The sequence below is a fragment of the Rhinopithecus bieti genome, unplaced genomic scaffold (genome assembly GCF_001698545.2).
Source record: "Rhinopithecus bieti isolate Rb0 unplaced genomic scaffold, ASM169854v2 scaffold_38691, whole genome shotgun sequence".
NCBI classification, from domain to species: Eukaryota; Metazoa; Chordata; class Mammalia; order Primates; family Cercopithecidae; genus Rhinopithecus; species Rhinopithecus bieti.
This window is the reverse complement of record NW_016816690.1, coordinates 317,648-340,080: the sequence shown is the minus strand read 5'-3', so window position 1 is coordinate 340,080 and position 22,433 is coordinate 317,648. Positions and strand designations below refer to the sequence as shown.

The window sequence follows — 22,433 nt, the reverse complement described above, 5'->3', positions numbered from 1 at the left end:
GAGGGAAACAAATAGATAAATAGATAAAGAAAGTCAGCTTTAGGAACTAAGGTGAAATTAAATTTTGTTTAAACTTTAATGTCTTGTTTACATGCAATGAGAAAGAAAGAAAAGTGAACAGTCCTCAAAACAAAACACCTCAAACCAACCAACCAACCAACCAACCAACCAACCAACCAACCAACCAAAAAACACTGGCAATGTTTCTGTATTTTGTAACAGAAAGGGTAGGGTCGGTCTGTAAAGGGAAAAACAGTGTCTGTGAATATAGCTGTAGACAGGTTAGGTGAAATTCATTCAGAAACAGAAGAGTTTCACATGGGCTAGTTTAAAGGAAAAAAGACGCTTTACCTAAGAAAACATTTTTTTTTCCCTGAAATTCCACCAGAGATGTAAGATTTAAGCCTTTCAGACTAAAGAATACAAAGAATATAAAATACTTATATTTTAACATATTAGAAATATTTTATATTCTTTGTTGTCTTGTTCTATGAGGTATTTCACCTCACTAACAAACTATATGTGGCTGTTATTTTTTGCCATTTTTAAAAAAGTTATGACAAAATGAAGGTATCTGCTCTGCTCTAACGGTCTGTCTGGCAGCATGAAACTAAGAAGCCGGACTACCAACCCTTCATTCAGTCACTGCCAATCTTTCACCTAGCGGTTGTTAACTCAAGGTTGAAAAAAGGCTCCCAGAAAGGAAAGCAGAAGTCTCATTGGCACTTGTCTTATATTTCAAGCTTCCTAATCATCAGGGAGAAACCACCTCACAGAACAGGAATCACTTTATAATGAAGTTGTAAAGACTGTGTAGCAACATGAAAAAATGTTTAGGTAATAAAAATAAAGTGGCATATCCTGTATAATTACAACTACGTTACAAATACAGATGTACATGAGAAAAAACCATGAACAGCAATAAAACATGAGAATTTTATGCCATGGGATAGGAGATTTTCTCTCCAAAATTTCTGAAATGTTACACTGCTTTTTAACTCCTTAAAAATTACCCAAAGACTCATCATAAAAAATTCTGGAAACATGAAAGGAGAAAGAGAAGACAAATAATTTTTAAACTGCCTACAATCCCACCACCTTGGGACACATGTTCAAGCTCTGTCAAATTTTACATGTATCCTTGATAAAGTTTCCACATGTACTAGAAGCTATAAATTTCATAAAAATGAGACATCTTACATGGTGGTCTTGTATTACAAAGTAATACACATACTGTTTTCCAATTAATCTCTTTCCTTATTGATAATGAAATACATCTATCTACGTCATAATTTTTTTTTTTTTGAGACGGAGTCTTGCTCTGTCGCCCAGGCTGGAGTGCAGTGGCCGGATCTCAGCTCACTGCAAGCTCCGCCTCCCGGGTTCACGCCATTCTCCTGCCTCAGCCTCCCGAGTAGCTGGGACTACAGGCGCCCGCCACCTCACCCAGCTAGTTTTTTGTATTTTTTAGTAGAGACGGGGTTTCACCGTATTAGCCAGGATGGTCTCAATCTCCTGACCTCATGATTCACCCGTCTCGGCCTCCCAAAGTGCTGGGATTACAGGCTTGAGCCACTGCGCCCGGCTACGTCATAATTTTTAAGTACTGAATCTACATTATTAAATCAAAACACATTTAAATCAGTCCCCTATTTTGGAATCCAGACTGTTTTTTCATGCTTAGAAACAATACTGTTATAAACATTTCTGTAGGTAAATCTTTGTGCACATTTTTTTTTTTTTGTTGAGACAGAGTCTCGCTCTGTTGCCCAGGCTGGAGTGCAGTGGCCGGATCTCAGCTCACTGCAAGCTCCGCCTCCCGGGTTTACGCCATTCTCCTGCCTCAGCCTCCCGAGTAGCTGGGACTACAGGCGCCCGCCACCTCGCCTGGCTAGTTTTTTGTATTTTTTAGTAGAGACGGGGTTTCACCATGTTAGCCAGGATGGTCTCGATCTCCTGACCTCGTGATCCGCCCGTCTAGGCCTCCCAAAGTGCTGGGATTACAGGCTTGACCCACCGCGCCCGGCCTGTGCACATTCTTAATCATCTACATTCATGCACTGCGTAATGACATTTTGGTCAGCAAGGAACCACATATATGATAGTGGTTCTATAAGATTATAATAAGGTATTTTTGCTGTACCTTTTCTATGTTTAGATACACAAATAGCACTTAGCACCATGTTACAACTGCCTAGAGTATTCAGTACAGTAACATGCTGTACAGGTTTGTAGCTTAGGGGCAATGGGCTACACCATCAAGGTTTGTGTAAGTACAATCCATGATGTCCATACAATGACAAAATCACCTAATGATGCATTTCTCAGAAAAGATCCCTGTCTTAAGTAATGCTTCACTGTATTAAATTTCCTTATATCCTAATCAATATCTGGTATACATAATTACTAACTTTTTTCTTGGATCCAATTTGAGTCTTTTCTCCTTTTATGTGTTTGCTTGCTATTGACAGTTTTATTTTCTAAAGTGTCTGAGAACTCTGTTCATTTTTTTTTTTTTTTAACAGACAAGGTCTGGCTAGGCATGGTGGCTCATGCCTGTAATCCCAGCACTTTGGGAGGCTGAGGCGGGCAGATCACGAGGTCAGAAGTTCAAGACCAGCCTGGCCAGCATGGTAAAACCCATCTCTACTAAAAATACATAAAATTAGCTGGGCATGGTGGCATGTGCCTGTAGTCCCAGTCACTTGGGAGGCTGAGGCAGGAGAATTGCTTAAATCAGGCAGGCAGAGGCTGCAGTGAGCCAAGATTATGCCACTGGACTCCAGCCTGGGTGACACAATCATAGCTCACTGCAGCCTCAAACTCCTGCGGCCATGCGATCCTCCCACCTTAGCCTCCCAAGTAGCTGGGACTACGAACATGCACCTCCTCATCCAGTTAATTTTCTTAATTTTCGTAGAGATGGGGTCTTGCGATGTTGCCCAGGCTGGTCTTGAGTTCCTGGGCTCAAGCAATCCTCCTGTTATGGCCTCCCAAACCTCTGGAGTTACAGGTGTGAGCCACTATATCTAGCCCTCTGCACATTTTAAATTGGAGCTTTTTTCTTTTTCATAGTGATCAGTTACAGTACACTCTATATTTATATTGGTCGCAAACATTATTTTCCTATTATGTAATTTGCCTTCTAATTTAGTTTATATTTTCTAGCCTACTAACATTTGCTGTTGTTGTTGTTTCGAGACAGAGTTTTGCTCTGTAGCCCAGGGTGGAGTGCAGTGGTGTGATCTCAGCTCACTGCAACCCCTGCCTCCCAGGTTCAGGCGATTCTCCTGCCTCAGCCTCCTGAGTAGCTGGGAATACAGGTGTCCACCACCATGCCCGGCTAATTTTTTGTATTTTTAGTAGAGATGGGGTTTCGCCACTTTGGCCAGGCTGGTCTCAAACTCCTGACCTCAGGTGATCCACCTGCCTCGGCCTCCCAAAGTGCTGGGATTACAGGTGTTAAGCCTTTGTGCCCGGCCCATTTTGTTTTATTAAGTCAAATTTATTAATCTTTTCTTTTGGTTTCTAACTGGTGTTATGCTTACAAACATTTTCTGCTATTATAATGAAAACATACAAGAAAAAAGAAGGATAATTGATGAGAAAACATCAGAAACAAGACTCTCAACGAAAAACTCCATTACTCACTAAGGCCTTGGCATAGTCCCCAACTATGAATCCAGACAATTTCACAGATAATTAAGTAGTGATAATTTGTCAACCACTTCTGTTAGGTATCCACTGGGTGAAGCATGACCTTATACTTCCTTGAATTTGTACAGGGTATGTTGCAAATGTGCAAAATGACACACTGCCTATGGAATGGTGTCCAGAGGTGTCAGATCTGTCCTTTTCAGTATCTAGAAAAATTACAAATGCATTTACCCTCTTCATTAAGCAATGTCATTTCTGGGACTTCATGCTACAGATACACAATACTTACATGCATACAGTATGAATTTATGTGCAACAAAGTTAATATTTATTTGGCACTTACGATGTGCCAGGCACTATTCTAAGCACTGTACATATATATAATAACCCACTGCAATATTGTTTGTAATAGCAAAAGACTGCAACAACCCAAGTCCCATTAGTAAGGGAAATGGTTACATAAACTGTGGTAGATCCAGACAATGGAAGATAATGAAGCTGTACTGATGTACTGATAAGGAAATGTCCCCAAGATACGCTGTGAGAACAAGATGCAGAGCAGGCGACCTAGTGTGCTACCACTAGTGTAAGAAAAGGAGGCAATAATATACTTAAATACGTGTAATGTTAGTACTAAAAAAACAAGGAAAGACATACCAGAAACAGAAATAATAACCTAAGAGAGAGGCAGGGGAATGAAGAGTGACGGAGATGGAAACAAAATTCTTTCATATACCTTTTTATATTTTGATTTTGGAACAATGTAATTTCATTATCTACTAAAAGAATTACACTTTAGAAAACAAAACAAAAAAATGCACACATATATACGCCCAAAACCCTGTGAGGACTTTACACTTCACAATGCAATTTCACATCACTATCCTGGTTTTGATTTTAATCCTCACAACAGTACTGTCAGACAGGAGGGCAGTAAGTAAACCCGACATCAAACCCAGGTCTTAAATTCAAATTCCGTCTTTCTCATCGGGCTCAGCTTCCTCCAGTTGAGCACTCTGCGGGCAAAGAGACTTGGGAGGTAGTTATGGCTTCAGCAACAGATAGCATTTAGTCTAGCTTAGGTACCTAACTTTGAAACCAACTCCATCTGCTCACAAATCCCATATCAACAAACAGGAACCCAGTTTTTGTTGGGTCCATTTATAATGTATTTTGTGTCTTCTATTTATTTATTTTTTAGCGATGGAGTCTCACTATCTTGCCCAGGCCGGACTTGAACACCTGGGCTCAAACAATCCTCCTGCCTCAGCACCCTGGGTAGCTAAGACTATAGGTGCATACTACCATGTTTGGCTAGCTATTTTGTCTGTTTAAATGAAAGAGACAAGAGACACCATGTGTTCTAAGTGCATGTATTTAGAAAGATAGGTAACAGGATGGGTTGGATGTTTTTTTTAAAAAAAAAAAAAAGGCCAGAGGAAGGGAATCAAAACCACCACTTATAATTATGACTGCCATTTGAAACAGTGATCAGAGAAGAGGCTTCTTTTTCCTCCAGAGGAAACATAAAAGTCTGGCTATGTGGTGGGGACACATTTACATTCATAAACCATTTGCTGATAAAAGAAGAGATACTCTTATAGCCGGATATTACTTGTGGCCTCTTTCAGAAACAAAGGTTAGAAAGTACCATTTCCCCAGTAAATATATTAGGAAAAATGCAGGGTGGAAAATGTGGTAGAGAAAAGGAGTTGTTTTGGTTTGTATTTTTTAAACCATTAAACCACCACAAAGCTCAGTCAGCAGAAGTGTCCACAGCCTGAGAAGTGCCCTCTGCTAAGGAGCCCAGAAGCAGCCTGTTCACCTCCCGGCTGACTTCTTTCTCTAGACCAATGAGCACGAGCCAGGCAGCCCTGAGGGCACACACAGCTCTCCAGGATCTCTGAGGGTGAACCCAGAGAGGAAAGCACAAATTTAGATGCCATTCAAGGGTCTTGTTTTCCCACTGAAACTCAGTGACTTTTCTCTCACCCCAAACTATCGCTACTCCTATTTGTTTCAGATGAAGTCTGCTTGTTGGTCATTCCTCAAAAGCTCTATGAATGGCAAGTCACATTATTTCTTGGCTTCACTCCTCTGACCTGTTCAACGCATGCTCCAAATGCCAAGAGCTGCACTTCTCAGCCACCATTTCTCTGGCTGGCCTCCCTCTCCCCTTTCAGAAAAAAAGCCACAGCCTTAAAATCCTCCCTAAAGAGGGTCACCCTTGAAGAATCCCTACGGAGGCCTCACAGTTCTAGTCACTGACCACATCCCTTGCAGTTTATCCCGTGTGTGACTCTGCACTTATTCTTGTGTTTATGTTTTACAGATTTTTTCTTACAATAGGTTACAAACACCATATGGGGCCAAGACTAACAGCCTTAATTGTCCCAGCTTCAATTATTTGCAACTCCACTGTACGTAGCCTTTGAGGGAATGAAGTACTGACATGCTGCCAATGGAGCATAATAGGATAGCTGGGCTTGCACCCTGACCCCTCCTAAAGTTTCAAAAAACTACCTTAAGTCCAACCCAACAGCTTTTCTCCTTGACCCATTTTCTGTCTGCTCTGCTGTTCCACTATGTACCACCATGTTCATCCTGACGCCCTCTAGTCCTGGGCTTCCAAAGTGCTCTCTCCAACCCCTCACCCTTTTCAATCACCTCAGCTTCCATGTCTTCCTATTGTCTCCCCACTGAGGGAAGGTACTCCCTAGTTCTTCTTCTGTCAACTGCCTTCTTGGAAAAAAATTCATCCCTTCTCTGCTTTTCTCGGTCTATTTATCCTATATCTTACAGTCTGAGGAGCACACCATGAATGCCACTTCTGTCACATCACAGCCCTCTTCAAATCCCCCTCCTGTGTCACAGGTGGGTAAGTATAAATTCCTCTGAGGGTCAGAGACATTCATTACACCATGGCCTATGCACGGTTCCTTGCATCCCATCAAGAAATGTGAGTTGATGCTACTGCTAATGGTTTTTCCTCAGCACTAGGTTTATTCACCTTCACTGCTTTCTCTCACGACACTAAGCCCACACTATGGGTAATCCACCCAGTACACTGGTGATGTAGCATAATGATCACACTAGGGCACTGAATTTAGAGATCTGAAACTGGAATCATGGGGCAAGTTAGATGCCCTCTTCTAGAAGGGAAAGGTTAGTGAGCTTCATGTTCTTGTTCTCTTGCCCTCATTAGTCTATAGAAAACATTAACAACAGTAGCAATGGGAGCTCTAATATTTCTAAGCACTTCTTATGCACCTGGCATGGTTCTCACAACAACCCTATGAGATAGGTCCAATTATTATCCCTATTTCACAGATGAGAAAGCTGAGGCTCAGACAGGTTAAATGTCAATAACCACTGTGACACAGCCAATATAGATAGGTTAGCCAGGATGCATACCCAGGTGGTCTGGCTCCAGATTCTGTGCTTAAACCTCCATCCTTCTTTTTTTTTTTTTTTGAGACGGAGTCTCTGTCGCCCGGGCTGGAGTGCAGTGGCCGGATCTCAGCTCACTGCAAGCTCCGGCTCCCGGGTTTACGCCATTCTCCTGCCTCAGCCTCCCGAGTAGCTGGGACTACAGGCGCCCGCCACCTCGCCCGGCTAGATTTTGTATTTTTTAGTAGAGACGGGGTTTCACCGTGTTAGCCAGGATGGTCTCGATCTCCTGACCTCGTGATCCGCCCGTCTCGGCCTCCCAAACTGCTGGGATTACAGGCTTGAGCCACCGTGCCCGGCCAGCCTCCATCCTTCTTAAGCCAATGCAAACACACCTTGGAGACAATCTGGTGAAAATTATAGATCCTATCTACAGGTAAAAGCACATCTATACACAAAACTCTACATTAGATATGAGGAGATTTCTCTCTGAAGCAGATGCCTCATTGCAGGTTAAGAGCTCTGTCACACAGTCTGTCCTTGCCCACATAATAATCCTCTCTTAGTCACATACTTTGATCAGGAAGCACCAGTGAACTGGAGAGTACATGCTTCCTCTATTCCATCTACATACACTATTTCTCAGCCAAAGTCATGCAGGCTTTTTGGTTAATAAAGATGTATGATGAAAAGCCCTTCTGAGAAGGCCGAGCACAGTGGCTCACACCTATAATCCCAGCACTTTGGGAGGCCGAGGTGGGAGGATCACTTGAGGTCTGGAGTTCGAGACCAGCCTGGCCAACAGGTGAAATCCCGTCTCTACTAAAAACACACACACACACAAAAAAAAAAAAAAAAAAAAAAGCTGGGCATGGTGGTGGGCGCCTGTAATCCCAGCTACTCAGGAGGCCAAGACATGAGAATCGTTTGAACCTGGGAGGCAGAGGTTGCAGTGAGCCGAGACCACACCACTGCACCCCAGCCTGGGTAGACAGAGCAACACTCCGTCACAACAGCAACAAAAAGCCCTTCTGAAAGAACCCAGAATCCAGATGTGATGGTAGCAGCACTTTTCCCAAGCCTGGAGAGACATGAAACCCTCCAAGGTGACAAAACAAATTTGCATCTTGCCCTTTTCTCGGAAATCAGAAACCTGAGGTTTTAAGTTCTACAATTCACTCTCGTTTCAGCAAGTCTGGCCCAACACTGCCTATAATTTCCATTATTGTACTAGAGATCCAGAACTGAACCTCAAAGAGACCTGCAAATAACTGATTGTCTTTTGTAAGTAATATATACTTTTAGGGAAGCTGTCTGTGTCAAATTAAGAGATTTGAATTCCAATTCTCTCTCTGATTCTGTGGAACCCGAACAAGACACAACTGTCAGTAAGTTTTAGTTTCTTCACATAAAACCTGGGTATAATCAGCCCTGTTCACATCCTGATTACTCTACTCTGATGTCATGAGGATAAATAAATAGAAATTATTAGCGAACTTTGAATTCTCATGAAGCAAGATGCCCTGTAGCTTTATGTCTCGACTACCTCCAAAAGAAATATGGGCTGTTCATAACTCCTTAGATTTATGTAACAGTATACGGTTTGAAAAATGCTTGCATTCATTATTTCATTTGATGGCTACATACAAACTGTAGGAGCTCATAAAGAAACAAATTGTCCATGTTATTGATATAGAAATGTGACACTATAATGAGTTAAATTACTGCCCAGCATCTAAAATCAAGAATTAATTATTAGTAACTGTCTCCCAACTCATCTGGTTCTACAACATAGCATTAAATGAAGAATATGATGGTTTTTGTGCCTAGCTTTGAATATACCATCTCCAAAATCACACATGGCAGTTTGGCTGGTGAGACAATTAAAGGTCATAATGTTGGTTTTTAGGAAGCAGCAGAAATCTAGATATAATCTGAATTGGTAACATGTTTCTTTCTAATCTCTAACATGCCAAAGTCACTTTAACTGAAACCATTTAGAGGCTCCTTTCTAGAAGGAAGTCTGAAAATTTTACTAAAATGAAAGAAATCAGGAACACAGAGGCTCATTTGTAAGAAAAGATTAAAATGTGGGTTAAAACAATTTCAAATGTTCATGTATCTGAAAGGAACAAAAGCAATGTGAAAAATGGAAAACTCATCTTGGTTCAAAATGAAAATCGGAAGAGACTGAATTTTTAAAAGGTAAGTATTTTCCTTCAGTGAACATTGCAGAATGAGAAAATATCCCTCATATCTTCACTTAAAAGTTGTTACTTATCATACTGAGAAACTACACCAAATAAGCATTAAGAACTATATTATGATAATTCCACATTTAGAGCTCTGCTGTGTCAGGCTCTAGAAACGGAATACAATCTCATAACTAAGTGAACCAATCACAAAGAAGTAAAGTTTCATAGTAAGACTGGTTCATTAGAAAGACCATCTAGGAATTTTATTTATTGACTATCAAATACACTATTATTTGCATGACAGAATATTGATAACTACTGAAGGTGGGTGACAGGCGTATGTAGGGTTCCTTAATACAATCCTGTTTACTTTATATATGTTTAAAATTGTCCAAGATAAAAAGTTAACAACTAAATAACCTTAGCCGGGCGCGGTGGCTCATGCCTGTAAACCCAGCACTTTGGGAGGCTGAGGTGGGCGGATCACAAGGTCAGGAGATCGAGACCATCCTGGCTAACCTGGTGAAAAACCCCATCTCCACTAAAAAATACAAAAAATGAGCCAGGCATGGTGGGAGCACCGTAGTCCCCAGCTACTCCGGGAGGCTGAGGCGGAGAATGGCATGAAACCTATGAGGCAGAGCCTGCAGTGAGCTGGGAATCACGCCACTGCACTCCAGCCTGGGTGACAGAGCAAGACTCCATCCAAAAAAAAAAAAAAAAAAAAAACGGAACTAAATAACCTTACTATAAAGCAGCATGGACAAAATTCAGGGAGGTTTTGGGTGGCTGCATAGTTTCTTACTTGCCTAAGTCACAAATGTGCTAACATGGGACAAACCCTCACAGAACGCCCCATTCTTCACTCTTTACTCAGATTCCCAGCCACAAATGATGCCCTAGGGGCCTTTTCTCCCAATGTCAGACATTTACATAACATCTCCAGGTCCTTCACACAGTTTTATATCCCTCATCCACTGTTTCTGGTCACCAACGACCATGAACTGACCTGTTATTTCATGAGTGGATGACACGCTACTAGAACAGGGAAGCTGAGAAAAAGCAGTTTAGTGGTTAAGAAAACTGGCTCTGGTATCAGGCCATCTGGGTTATAATTCTGGCTCTATCATTTACTAGCTAGGGGATCTGCAGGTCACTTTGGCTTAAAGATTAGGCTCTTCTCAGATGAATTTCTGACTAATAGTGAGAGGAATCAAAGGTGACTTCCTTGATTTTAAATTCTTAAATATTTTACAAAATATTTTTATCAGCGTTTCAAAATGAAAGATAATATATCAAATCCCAAAGTCTGTTCCCTCATCTAATTGTGAAATCCATTTCTGATATGATCCACTAACAAGGTACAAAATGGATAGTCAAGTATTTTAAGAAGGAGGGGAGAAAAGAAACCTATGTTGGTATTACATGTTAGATATGCATCCAATTTTCAGTACAACTGACTATGAACACTAGAATTCATCAACTTGAAGTAATCCAACTGGTACAGTAAGGCAAAAACTATTTTCTCCTTTTATGTCCTCCTGGTCAGAAGAAACCTTCTGTCCATTTTATGAAATAGTCAGGTTATCTGTTACAAAACAATTTCTGGGCAGGAGGGCCATGAACATAACCAATGGGGAGAACCAAAGCCAGGGCTGGGCAAAGGCAGCTTGCCCAGGTGTCTTTGCTCTGTTTATCTCCAGCATGTATTATCAACACTGCTTTTTCAGAAACATCAATCTTAACAGTAAGAAATCCCAAAGAGAACAGCAACAAACTGTTAACAATGTTATCTACAGAAACAAAATCCCAGCAATGCTTCTTAAGGTTGTCACGTCTCCCAAGAGAGCATAAACAGAGGTCCTGCCTCAGACGTGCCAGCCAATGTCCACTAGGATGACAGACAAGAAGGCCCTGCTGGGGTAAACACATATTGCCAACATAATAACATACTATGCACTCTCCTAAGGTCAGGCCAAGTGTGCCAATTAAATTAGATCATGTTTTCTTTCCTTCCTTCCTGTTAAGTTAGAAAGAACATTACCAAGAAATACATAAGAATAATTTATTTTGGCTTGAATGAACGATTCCCTGCCCCCACTCCAGTTCTGTTTCTTATCTTTTGGCTCTCTACTGAAATGCTTTGCTGTGTATAATAACAGGCATTTCAGTTATTTGAGAACAAAAAAGTTAATCTTTACTACATAGCTGCAGATTTCACTAAGAAGGATTATAGGAGAGTTACAGGGATAGCAAGATCCTGTATTAAACAGTTCTCTCAGCATAATAATGAAATGAGTAAGTTAGCAGAAGCAAAACTTTTAAGAGGTAAAGCTAAATGGAAAAATTATATACAGTAAAGTGACCTAAAATTAAGTATTTAGGTTCAAAATAATAAAGACAGTAACTCACACTACATAAAACACATTTTCCTGATTTTACAAGTGTTTATCCTCTATTAACCAGATAACACTACTATCTTCAAACTCACTGACTATTACAGATGGAAAAATATCGCAGCAAGCTGACGGATACCAGGCTCTTCTAAACAAATATAACTTTAGTTCTTCTCGTAGGTGGTAAGCTATATGATAACAAACCCAATTACAGGAACCAAATTAGACCAGAAATGAAACAGAAGCTGCAGGGGGTTCACTGGAAGCAACAGGAAACTTTAACTCAGTATCTTATGTTTGCTACAAATAATCAAATCTTTCAAATTTAAGACAAGTATCCATCTCTTAACTATCAACAACTTACAGATACAACTAAATTGTGAGTTATTTTTACTCTGTCTGCTAGCTTTGCTGAGGTTTAAACCCTTCTCTATTTGATCCTAATGTGTATTTGTCTCAAAATAAAATTAACCTTACGAGAGACTGCCAATTTTAAAATGCTGCATTCTAATTCATAATAGTTAACTTTGGCACCCCTGAAATCACAGAACAATTATAGAAATCACAGAAGGTAGACATGCAACTATCTGATGAAAAGAAATGCAGTAACAGCACTTGTATTTGTTTACATATAAACATTGGGCTGCTGAGTTTCACAGCAGATTCCAGGGACAGTCAGCCAAAACCCACCAGTGATTTTTCTCATAGGAAGATGAAAAGCCCTAGAATGACAAATAAATGGTCTTCAGATTTTGGCTATCATATACAAGCCTGTGCTGCCCAATCAGCATACTAAAGTGCTGTCAAGTTCAAAACTTAGCTTAACAGACTCTTCTAAAACAGCAATTTTCAAATACGAGCTATGGAAGTCAGATACGCTCACGTCCAAACCTCCACATCCCGTCCTCTACCTTTTACCCTTGGAAATCCTAGGGCTGTGAGGAACATAGCTGGAAAATCACTATTCTAAACACAGAGAGGGGCAACAACAAAGAGTTGCTAAAATCTATTTTTCTTTCTTTTTTTAAAAATCAAATGCCTAATTCCTGTTGGGTAAAATGTATGCTCAAGTTTGTTTCCAAGTATCTCTGCATGTCACTTCTCTGGCTTTCCTACCTGGTTCCTCTCAGTTTTCTAACTAGTCTACTAAGCTGCAGTTAATGTTTTTCCTAGCCAGAATTCATTGGTTAAAAGAAAAAGGACTCTGGGGAAGAGCTGGCTACAAAATGCCCCCAGCACACACACATCTACGTGTTCACATGTACACATATGCCATGGTGGTCGCCACTTTTGGTTTGGAACCCTAAAAATTAAAATGTAAAATCTCCTTCAAAAGCTATTACTAAAGACAGCCTTTAAAAATATGGTCTCAAAATTTTACAATAATACACCCTAAACTGTTAATCAATGGTGATCTCTAGGTGGTTGGATTATTAGAGACTTTTTATCTATATTTTAAAATTTTTCTACAACTCACATATTACCTATGTTATTTTGTTTAGTTTACTTAGTGTAAGTTATGACCTCCCTAGGTTTTGATTTGTTAGTATAAAGAAGTTCTAAGTGGTAAGCAAAGTGTTCATTTCCACTTTAGGCAATGGTAACTTCTACGGAGTCTCTAATAAATGCCTAAAGAAAGCTTCTTGCCAGTCCCATTCTCCCATACAGAAGGCTTCTGACTTTCTAGAGTACTGATGTAGTAGATGAAAACACATCAAGGCCGGGCGCGGTGGCTCACACCTGTAATCCCAGCACTTTGGGAGGCCGAGGAGAGGAGATCATGAGGTCGGGAGATTAAGACCATCCTGGCTAACACGGTGAAACCCCGTCTCTACTAAAAATACAAAAAATCAGCCGGGCGTGGTGGCGGGTGCCTGTAGTCCCAGCTACTCGGGAGGCAGAGGCAGAAGAATGGCGTGACCCTGGGAGGTGGAGCTTGCAGTGAGCCAAGATCATGCCACTGCACTCCAGCCTGGGTGACACAGCGAGACTCAGTCTCAAAAAAAAAAAAAAAAGAAAGAAAATGCATCAAACGCCATATAGCAAGTGTCCTGGCAAGGGCACTCAACCTCAACCTCCTCACTAGCCAAGTGGTCTACAAAGAGGGGAGGATCAACATAGTTTGGAACAAATGCAGCACATAGCGGTCTCAGAGTCAACCTGGGAGTTCAGGCACGCCATAATGGTCAAGGGAATTCTGGGGGTAAATCAGATCTTCAGATTTTTCTGTAGAATAGTCTAGTCAGTGAGCCAATTACTGAGAAATCTTCCACACTAGAGTAGCTTGACACCCAGAAAGGCAGAGTAGAGCAGGTTCAGTCACCTGGAGTTAGTATTACCAAACTGAGCTCACCTTTGTGGCCATGGTCTTCACCCCATGAATTCTCCACTCTCCATTTTGTGAAAGCACCATCCTGATCATCCTGCAAAAAAGTGGATGACGGTGAGTAGTGTGAAGCCAGATTCTCCCTGCTGAGGTGTCATATAATTTTAGCTCTTCTGTAGCCACTTGAAAGAAACAGCCTGCTCTATACAGGCAGGATGTACTTGGTCAAGGCCATAAGTTTCCTACTATCACTAAAGGGATACTCCAATAGAAATGGAATTTGAATCTCTTGGGGTAAAAACATAATAAACTAACAAAGCAATAAATACTATTTCATCCTTTCTATTCTATTCTATACATAAAATAAGCATGTAAAATGCTACTTGACTATGAAAACTATATTAAAAGCAGTAAACACTATTTGAAGCTGGGGATTCTTGCTTTTAATCAATCAATATTGATTAAAGCAAATGCATCCTACTTTATTTTAGGAATAATTCTAAAACCTGGTCAGAGTCTTTTTAAACAAAACAAAATAAACTCATCATACTGCCTGATTTTCTACTTGGGGAAACCAAATAATGATACTCTCCAAATGCATTCTTTTACTGATCCAGTTACACAAATATTGAATTTCATAGAAGAGACTGAATGGCAAAGCAAAAGTAAAAAGACCATTTTCATAAACAAAAGCCAGGCAGTTCTACTTTTCTCCTTCTTCCATCTTCATTATTAAACTAAGCTCAATTTTCGTCTTCTTAAAGGTACAGTGATACTCATCATGATAACCTTCATTTACAGCCTTTACTATAGTGACACAGAGAGAGACAAGAGGAAGGCTCCATTTGGGAAAAGACTTCTCTTTCATGTTTATTCAGGACATTTACTGATGTCAAAGCAACTTAAATCTTTGTACCATGAGAAAAGCACTGACCCCTGTATTATCGCCTAATGATTTCATCTGTCAACTCCCACTTGCAAATAACTATATGATGAGTCTCATCTATATGGGATTTGGTTCTCTTTGGCTCTGCTAACCCAAACACTCCACTCTTGTGAGTTTTCTTGGATCTCAGTAATTTTCTGTCTCACAAATAGCGCCAACAAACTCACAAGTTTCAGACACCCTTACCTGTACTAATCCTTATTCTTTGCCCCCAAATCCTTTAAAACCATATCGTTATATACTGTACATTCTGCAGCTGGCGTGTATCTGTTTTGGTTTTCTATTCCTCCCACTGTAGTCCAACTTTACTTTCCTTTTAAATATCACTTAGAATCAATGTCACCTAAAGTGATATAGTTATCTGTACTCTCAGTCTTAAAATGTTTCCTATGTTTTCCCATTGGCCAATGAATTCCTGGAGTGACCTAGATCAAATTGTTCTCTGGGTCATCTACAATTACAAAATTATTAATACCTGGAACTCCCTTATAGGGATTTCATGATATCAGCGACAACAGAAAGAAAATTGTGGAAATACAACCATTAGTATGCATTTACCTGTGTACTATTACTCAAGTGCAGTTCAAACTCGTTTTTGGGATCAAAAACTCTAGTGGAATGAAGAGAAAATGTTCAATATAAAATTCTTGTTATAATAATATAAATTCTGCTTTATACCATTAGCATGTAAGGTAGCTCCATTTTCCTAAGGAAACAAACCATGCTAATCAAAGAACGGAAGTTCCCAAGAAAATGACAGTGTTATTCATTATTTTATTTCTGAAAATAGGAATATTTTGTAACAGAGACAGAAATGATAAAAAGCAGAATTTCTCTTGGAAATTACAACAGGTATTGTTGGTTTGTTTAAAAAAAAAAAAAAGAACTCTCAGCTGGGCACAGTGGCTCAAGCCTGTAATCCCAGCACTTTGGGAGGCCAAGGCAGATGGATCGCTTGAGGTCAGGAGTTCAACACCAGCATGGCCAACAGGGTGAAACCCTGTCTCTACTTAAAAAAAAAAAAAAAAAAAATTAGCCAGGTCTGGTGGTGCATGCCTGTAGTCCTAGATACTCAGGAGGCTGAGGCAGGAGAAGAGCTTGAACCCAGGAGGTGGAAGTTGCAGTGAGCTGAGATTGTGCCACTACACTCTAGCCTGGGCAACAGAACAAGACTCAGTCTCCCAAAAAAAAAAAAAAAAAAAAAACTATATATAGTTTAAAAATTTAATTAAAGAGCTTTAGTTTAGTTACAAAGCACCCTTATTTGAAAAACCTTTTCATGTATTTTATTTATTTATTTATTTATATATATTTTTTGAGACAGAGTCTTGCTCTGTCACCCAGGCTGGAGTGCAGTGGTGCCATCTTGTCTCACTGCAACCTCCACTTCCCAGGTTCAAGGAATTCTCCTGCCTCAGCCTTCAGAGTAGCTGGAATTACAGGTGCATGCCACCATGCCCAGCTAATTTTTGTATTTTTAGTAGAGGCAGGGTTTCACCATGTTGGCCAGGCTGGTCTTGAAGTCCTGACCTCAAGTGATCCTCCCGCCTTGGGCTCCCAAAGTGCTGGGATTATAAGCGTGAGACACAGTGCCCAGCTAAAAACCTTTTTAAAAAAAATTATTTATTTATTTATTTTGAGACAGAATCTCACTCCATCGCCCAGGCTGGAGTGTAGTGGCATGATCTTGGTTCACTGCAACCTCTACCTCCCAGGTTCAAGCATTTCTCCTGCCTCAGCCTCCCTAGTAGCTGGGATTACACGCTTGTGCCACCATGCCCAGCTAATTTTTGTATTTTTAGTAGAGACAGGGTCTTGCCATGTTGGCCAGGCTGGTCTCGAACTCCTGACCTCAGGTGATCCTCCTGCCTCGGCCTCCCAAAGTGCTGGGATTTTAGGCATGAGCCACTGCACTCGGTCTAAAAAACCTTTTATAACCTAACTTTATGTTTTGTTTATAATTCAAATGTGAGAATTTTGTTAAATTGGGGTGATAACACTTTTAAATCACCTTTTGCTATTTTAAAATGGCTTTTCGTGATCTACATAAGTAATGCAAATTATACTCTACACATTCTCCTGGGTAACCCTGAAAACCTGTTTCTTGGTGTGGGAGTCTCGCTAACTACAGAGCTGAGATTATCGACGAATGGAATAATGAGGAAAACAGCTCGCTGGTTTATAAGACCTCAATCTTTACATTTATTTATGAAAACTACATGAGGATCAGAAATATCAGCATTAAGACTGACTCTTAAGTTCAGGGCACCTTTACACCATACTGTTTGATCTCATATAAAACTGAGAATACCTCAGAGTTCTACTACTTAAAGCACTGGCCTTATAATTTGCAGGAATGTAATTAAACCTTTAAGACCAAGTTTTGAATACGGAGAGAGCACAGGGATCTTAGATGCTGTGGGGTTGAAAGGGCACCCTACAAGTGAAGTAGTTGGAAGAGGTGAGAAAAAGGTACAGACAGAAAATGCCATTCCACTCACAATTCTGCATAGAGTATAAAAAACAAATCAGGACTTTTAGATAGGCTAGTTATGAAAATGTGGCATAATGATATGCTAAGATATTTCTAAACATTTTAAAGATCATAAACCTAGTGGATAGAATAGCAGAAACAATTCTCTATCAAATTATTTTCTAGCCAGGCACAATGGCTCACGCCTGTAATCCCAGCACTTTGGGAAGCCGAGGTGGGCACATCACCTGAGGTCAGGAGTTTGAGACCAGCCTGGCCAACATGGCAAAACCCCATTTCTACTAAAAATACAAAAAATCAGCTGGGCGTGGTGGCAGGCGCCTGTAATCCCAGCTACTCACAAGGCTGAGGCAGGAGAATCTTTTGAGCCTGAGAGGTGGAGGTTGCAGTGAGCTGAGATCACACTACAGCACTCAAGCCTGGATGACAGAGTGAGTGAGACTCTGTCTCAAAAAAAAAAAAAAAAAAAAACCCAAAACGATTTTCTAGAACAATTTATACAAGGTAGTTATTCTGTGAGTTTCCAGGAATTAGGCTAGAAAGAGAAAATTTTTGCTTGTGCTGGTAAGGAATTAAAGTAGTTCGAGTTCTTCCTTTCTGATGATCCCTGAGCACAGAGGGGAAAATATCTATTTTTACTGACTGGAAGTGAGGAGTTTTATTTGTGAAAGATAAAATTTCAGTTGTTTCCAACTGTGTATCCTAAAAAAGCGGTATTACTATACACACTATTTCACAGGAAATTCAAAATACTTTATATCCAACTTCCTGAAGCTCTGTATATAACTAGTAATGGGTATGGAGTCCACAAATTACTGTTATTGACATTTTACTGAAGAAGAATCTGAATGACAAATGAAGGGAAATCTGAACATACGTCATCAAGATATGAACACTTTCAGGGCACATTTTGATTCCTTATAAAGCAGAAGTTACCTTCTCTCAAGTTCCCTTGCTGATTTCTCTTCACACCATGACCTTCCAAAGTTACACAGCTACTTGGTCGTTCCCTGCTGACCCGAATTCTCTTCATAGAAAGTTTCTATTTTTATATTACCTCTAAGCACACAGGCAAGCCCCAAGTGACGCAGGTACAATGTCTTACTTGGAAACTAACTTTTTTTTTTTTTTTTTTTTGAGACGGAGTCTCGCTCTGTTGCCCAGGCTGGAGTGCAGTGGCTGGATCTCAGCTCACTGCAAGCTCTGCCTCCCGGGTTCACGCCATTCTCCTGCCTCAGCCTCCCAAGTAGCTGGGACTACAGGCGCCCGCCACCTCGCCTGGCTAGTTTTTTGTATTTTTTTTAGTAGAGACGGGGTTTCACCGTGTTAGCCAGGATGGTCTCGATCTCCTGACCTCGTGATCCACCCGTCTCGGCCTCCCAAAGTGCTGGGATTACAGGCTTGAGCCACCGCGCCCGGCCGGAAACTAACTTTTAACAGAAATCATATACACTATAAATGAAGCTCTGTTGGGTAAACAGTCTGCAGGAGAATGTAGATCCATCTGTGCAAACACTCCAGCAGGCATGCTGAGGGTCATACCTTCTCTGAGACAGCAGTGAAGGTCATGGCGTGGGTCATAAGTGACTCACCAAAAGTCAGCCTCTCCGCTTTATTCATGTTCTTCAAGGAGACACCAAACACTAACTCATGGTCATAGCTGTAAAAAGAATGATAGTACAAAATAAAGGGAGTACGATCATAGGGAAAACTGGCTTTTGGTTGCAAAAGGAATTCAGAATAAACTAAAGGGGCTCAACAGCTCCAAATAAATAAGGCTCTAGCTGTAGCTCTTCAGAAAGAATATGGAACATGCAGAACTTAGTCTCTCAGTGGGAGTCCATTCTCTACGTGTCACAAGAGTATGCAGGAAAAAAAGGAGATGATTAAACATAAATTCTCCACATCAGGAGCTGACAAGTTTACATTGTCATTGAGGCAAGAAAACTTTAAAAAATAATGAAAAAAGCTTTTGAAGTAACTTCTTAGAAAACTGGTCTCTTTTGAGCTGGTAGAACCAACCAATTTCTGAATTCATTTAAATCATTGCTGATTAAAATTTAAATAAATAATGCCCAAAATATTGGGGAATGTTTTTGCATAAGCACTACACTCACATTGTTAAATACAAAGAAACAAAAGCCAAAATACATGTGAGAGACATCCTTGCATGTTCTAGTTAATGTGAGAGACACTTGGGAGTTGCATCTACCTGCATTCAAAAAATTTTTAAACCTCATTAATTCTCTTTTTAGCAGATTTCTCTATCAAGATATTTACTCAACTTCCTACAAGTAACAACTACTTAAAAGTAACCCTAAAATGGAGAATGCTGAACTGTCAAGGAATCCTATGATTCAGTTTACAAATTAACCTTCATTGTCATAAATGACCAGGAGGAATGCTTTAAAGTATGCACGCAAATTAGTCCCACTTGTCACAAAGACAAAATACAAAGCTACCAAAGTAACACAGCAAACGGGAGCCCTGCAAAATCTTTCATTACATTCCCAAATGTACTGAACACATTTACACACTAGTTAATTATTTTTTTAAAGTGTCTTTCTCATAGAGGATGGCTTTTTAGGAACACTCAACGATTTCTACTCAGATAGAAAGTATTGTGATCTTGATGTCCTGGGTTAGAGTATTTAAGTATGTGGAGTTTCTGCTATGAATCCTCAAACTCTACAGGATGCAAAGAAAGAGACTCGCCCTTAGGCCAACCTTCATCTTTGGATGAACCTCGGCAGAGTCATTTTGTACCAAGAGCACACTCTAACAGCAACAACCCACAAATGACTTTCTATTTTAAATTTCCTGAACTCACAGATTCATGTCACTGAGGCCCAGCTTGCCATTGAAGTGTTTTCCAACATCACAGCCAAACCACACAGCCTAGAAACAGAAGAGAGAGAGAAAGAAAGTCAACATAAACCCCATCTTCCTATTATACCAAAGAAGTAAAAGATGTTTTAACCCCAATGTGCAAAATACAAAAACAATACCAACCTCTCCATCTTTGATGGAGGCAGCAACCATCTTTTTCAGGAAGTCAATGGGCTGGTTGTTGTATAGAGTTTTTCTCCCCCCAACCATATTGCTTAAGTATTCCACTGTGTAAAGTTTGTTGTACTTGTGCTGGGGCCTAGGGTCATTCACTAAACAAATCTATTGAGAGCAAAAACATATTGATTAGGGCACAAAACCAGGAATGTCAAGCAACACACAGCTCTCCTCTAGGTTCATGTTTGCATCAAGCTCATCATCTCTGCCTACAAGCTAAGTACTACAGCCACATTGTTAAGTAACAAAGAAACAAAAAGTGGCAAAATACATGTGAGAGAAGTCCTTGCTTATTCTAATTCGTGTAAGAGACACACTTAGGAGACACATCTACCTGTTTTTCCTACTAGCAAGAACTGCTCCAAAAGCAATTTTTTTTTTTTTTTTTTGAGACAGAGTCTCACTCTGTCGCCCAGGCTGGAGTGCAGTGGCATGATCTCGGCTCACTGCAAACTCTGCCTCCTGGGTTCAAGTGATTCTCCCACTTCAGCCTCCCAAGTAGGTGGGATTACAGACGTGCGCCACCACGCCTGGCTAATTTTTGTATTTTTAGTAGATGCGGAGTTTCACCATGTTGGCCAGGTTGGTCTCGAACTCCCAAACTCAGGTGATCCACTCACCACAGCCCCCCAGTGTGCTGGGATTGCAGGCGTGAGCCACTGCACCCGGCCCTCAAAACGCATTTTGAAAAACTACATGCACTGAGTAAGAAAAACTGGAGAGCTAATCACAAGGCCCCTATTCTCAAGTTACAAGACAGGCATCTGCTTGGAAGAGGATCAAGAAGCCAATAAAAGGAAGAGGCTCTGATCATCCTGCTAGGCAGATGAGGAAGACCTAAAGGGAACAGGAAAAACGAAGATTGCTCCCTTCAACAAGAGAGTTCCCCAAGGGACCTCAGTGCAAAAGTGCTCTGACTCCATGATAAGAAATACCCAATACACTTTCATTGTCTTTGCACTTGAGAATGATTCTGGTCCTAGACAGGGGCGCATGTGGGAATTAAAATCACTGCTGGCTTACAGTTTAAAAAGTCTCTGAAGAGGAACACTGGGGAAAGGCTGATAAATCCTGGCACCACCAACTTCATTAACTACATAAAATACTTCCAAGAAGTGAGGAAAAATGTTTGCTGTCTAGTTTGATACTCATGCATGCTAACCAAGAATCTTATACCATTCCCTGTGATTACCAGCCATTTGAAAGTAAACAGCCAGTGACTACCAGTGCCATTCACCAACCTTATTTTCCATATTGAAGAGTGGCTTGACATGCTCCCTGTAAAACTCCAAGGGTGTTATGGGGCCAATCTTCTGATAATTTTTATCTTTGTCTCGATACTCCCAGGTGAATGCCTCTGGTGGATTACCCAAACAGATGCACACCACTCGGAATATCTGGAAGAGAGGAGGAGGAAAGGCGAGAAATGGCTAGGGGGAAATGTTATTTTTTTCACCTCTTCTTTTCCTTAAGCTTAGGAAACACAAGAAGTTAGTGGCTAAATTCAAGCTAAAATTTCACAAGAAATCTAATACTGCGTCAAAAATTGGAAAGCTGATGTCTGAGATTTGGTACCAGTCAACTTATGAGTTCTCAAATAAACACTGTGAACAATGCAATTCTGAAATGTTAACATTTAGTGCTTAGTACTTGTCCTGAAAATTAAAACTTCCTTAGCCAAGAATCTGCCTACCATTGATACCCAGCAAGATCTGAGTTGCTGCTCTGCTGATTATTTTTCAAGTAACAAATAATGACAAATTTTATAAATGGATTTCCTTCCCTTTCTACATTGATGTTTTCCTTATTACAACAGGAGTCTCTACTCATAGGAAAGTAACTAATTTTTCAGCTGCAGTTGGATGACAATGCCTATCAAAAGTATTAGAAGAGGAGGGCTAGGTGCGGTGGTTCATGCCTGTAATCCCAGCATTTTGGGAGGCTGAGGTTGGAGGATCACTTG

The 22,433-nt window shown here is 40.4% G+C and overlaps 1 protein-coding gene across 1 annotated transcript in view; it reads right to left on the bottom strand.

The window, feature by feature from the left end:
- BLMH (bleomycin hydrolase) overlaps window positions 1–22,433 on the bottom strand; it is a 47,480-nt gene that overhangs the window by 5,400 nt on the left and 19,647 nt on the right. Inside the window, exons 7-11 of the mRNA XM_017855068.1 lie at window positions 21,712–21,867; window positions 20,417–20,575; window positions 20,235–20,302; window positions 18,947–19,064; window positions 13,992–14,061 (exon numbers count right to left, since the gene is read on the bottom strand). Of these exons, the coding sequence (XP_017710557.1) occupies window positions 13,992–14,061; window positions 18,947–19,064; window positions 20,235–20,302; window positions 20,417–20,575; window positions 21,712–21,867 (571 nt within the window). The remainder of the gene's footprint in view (window positions 1–13,991; window positions 14,062–18,946; window positions 19,065–20,234; window positions 20,303–20,416; window positions 20,576–21,711; window positions 21,868–22,433) is intronic.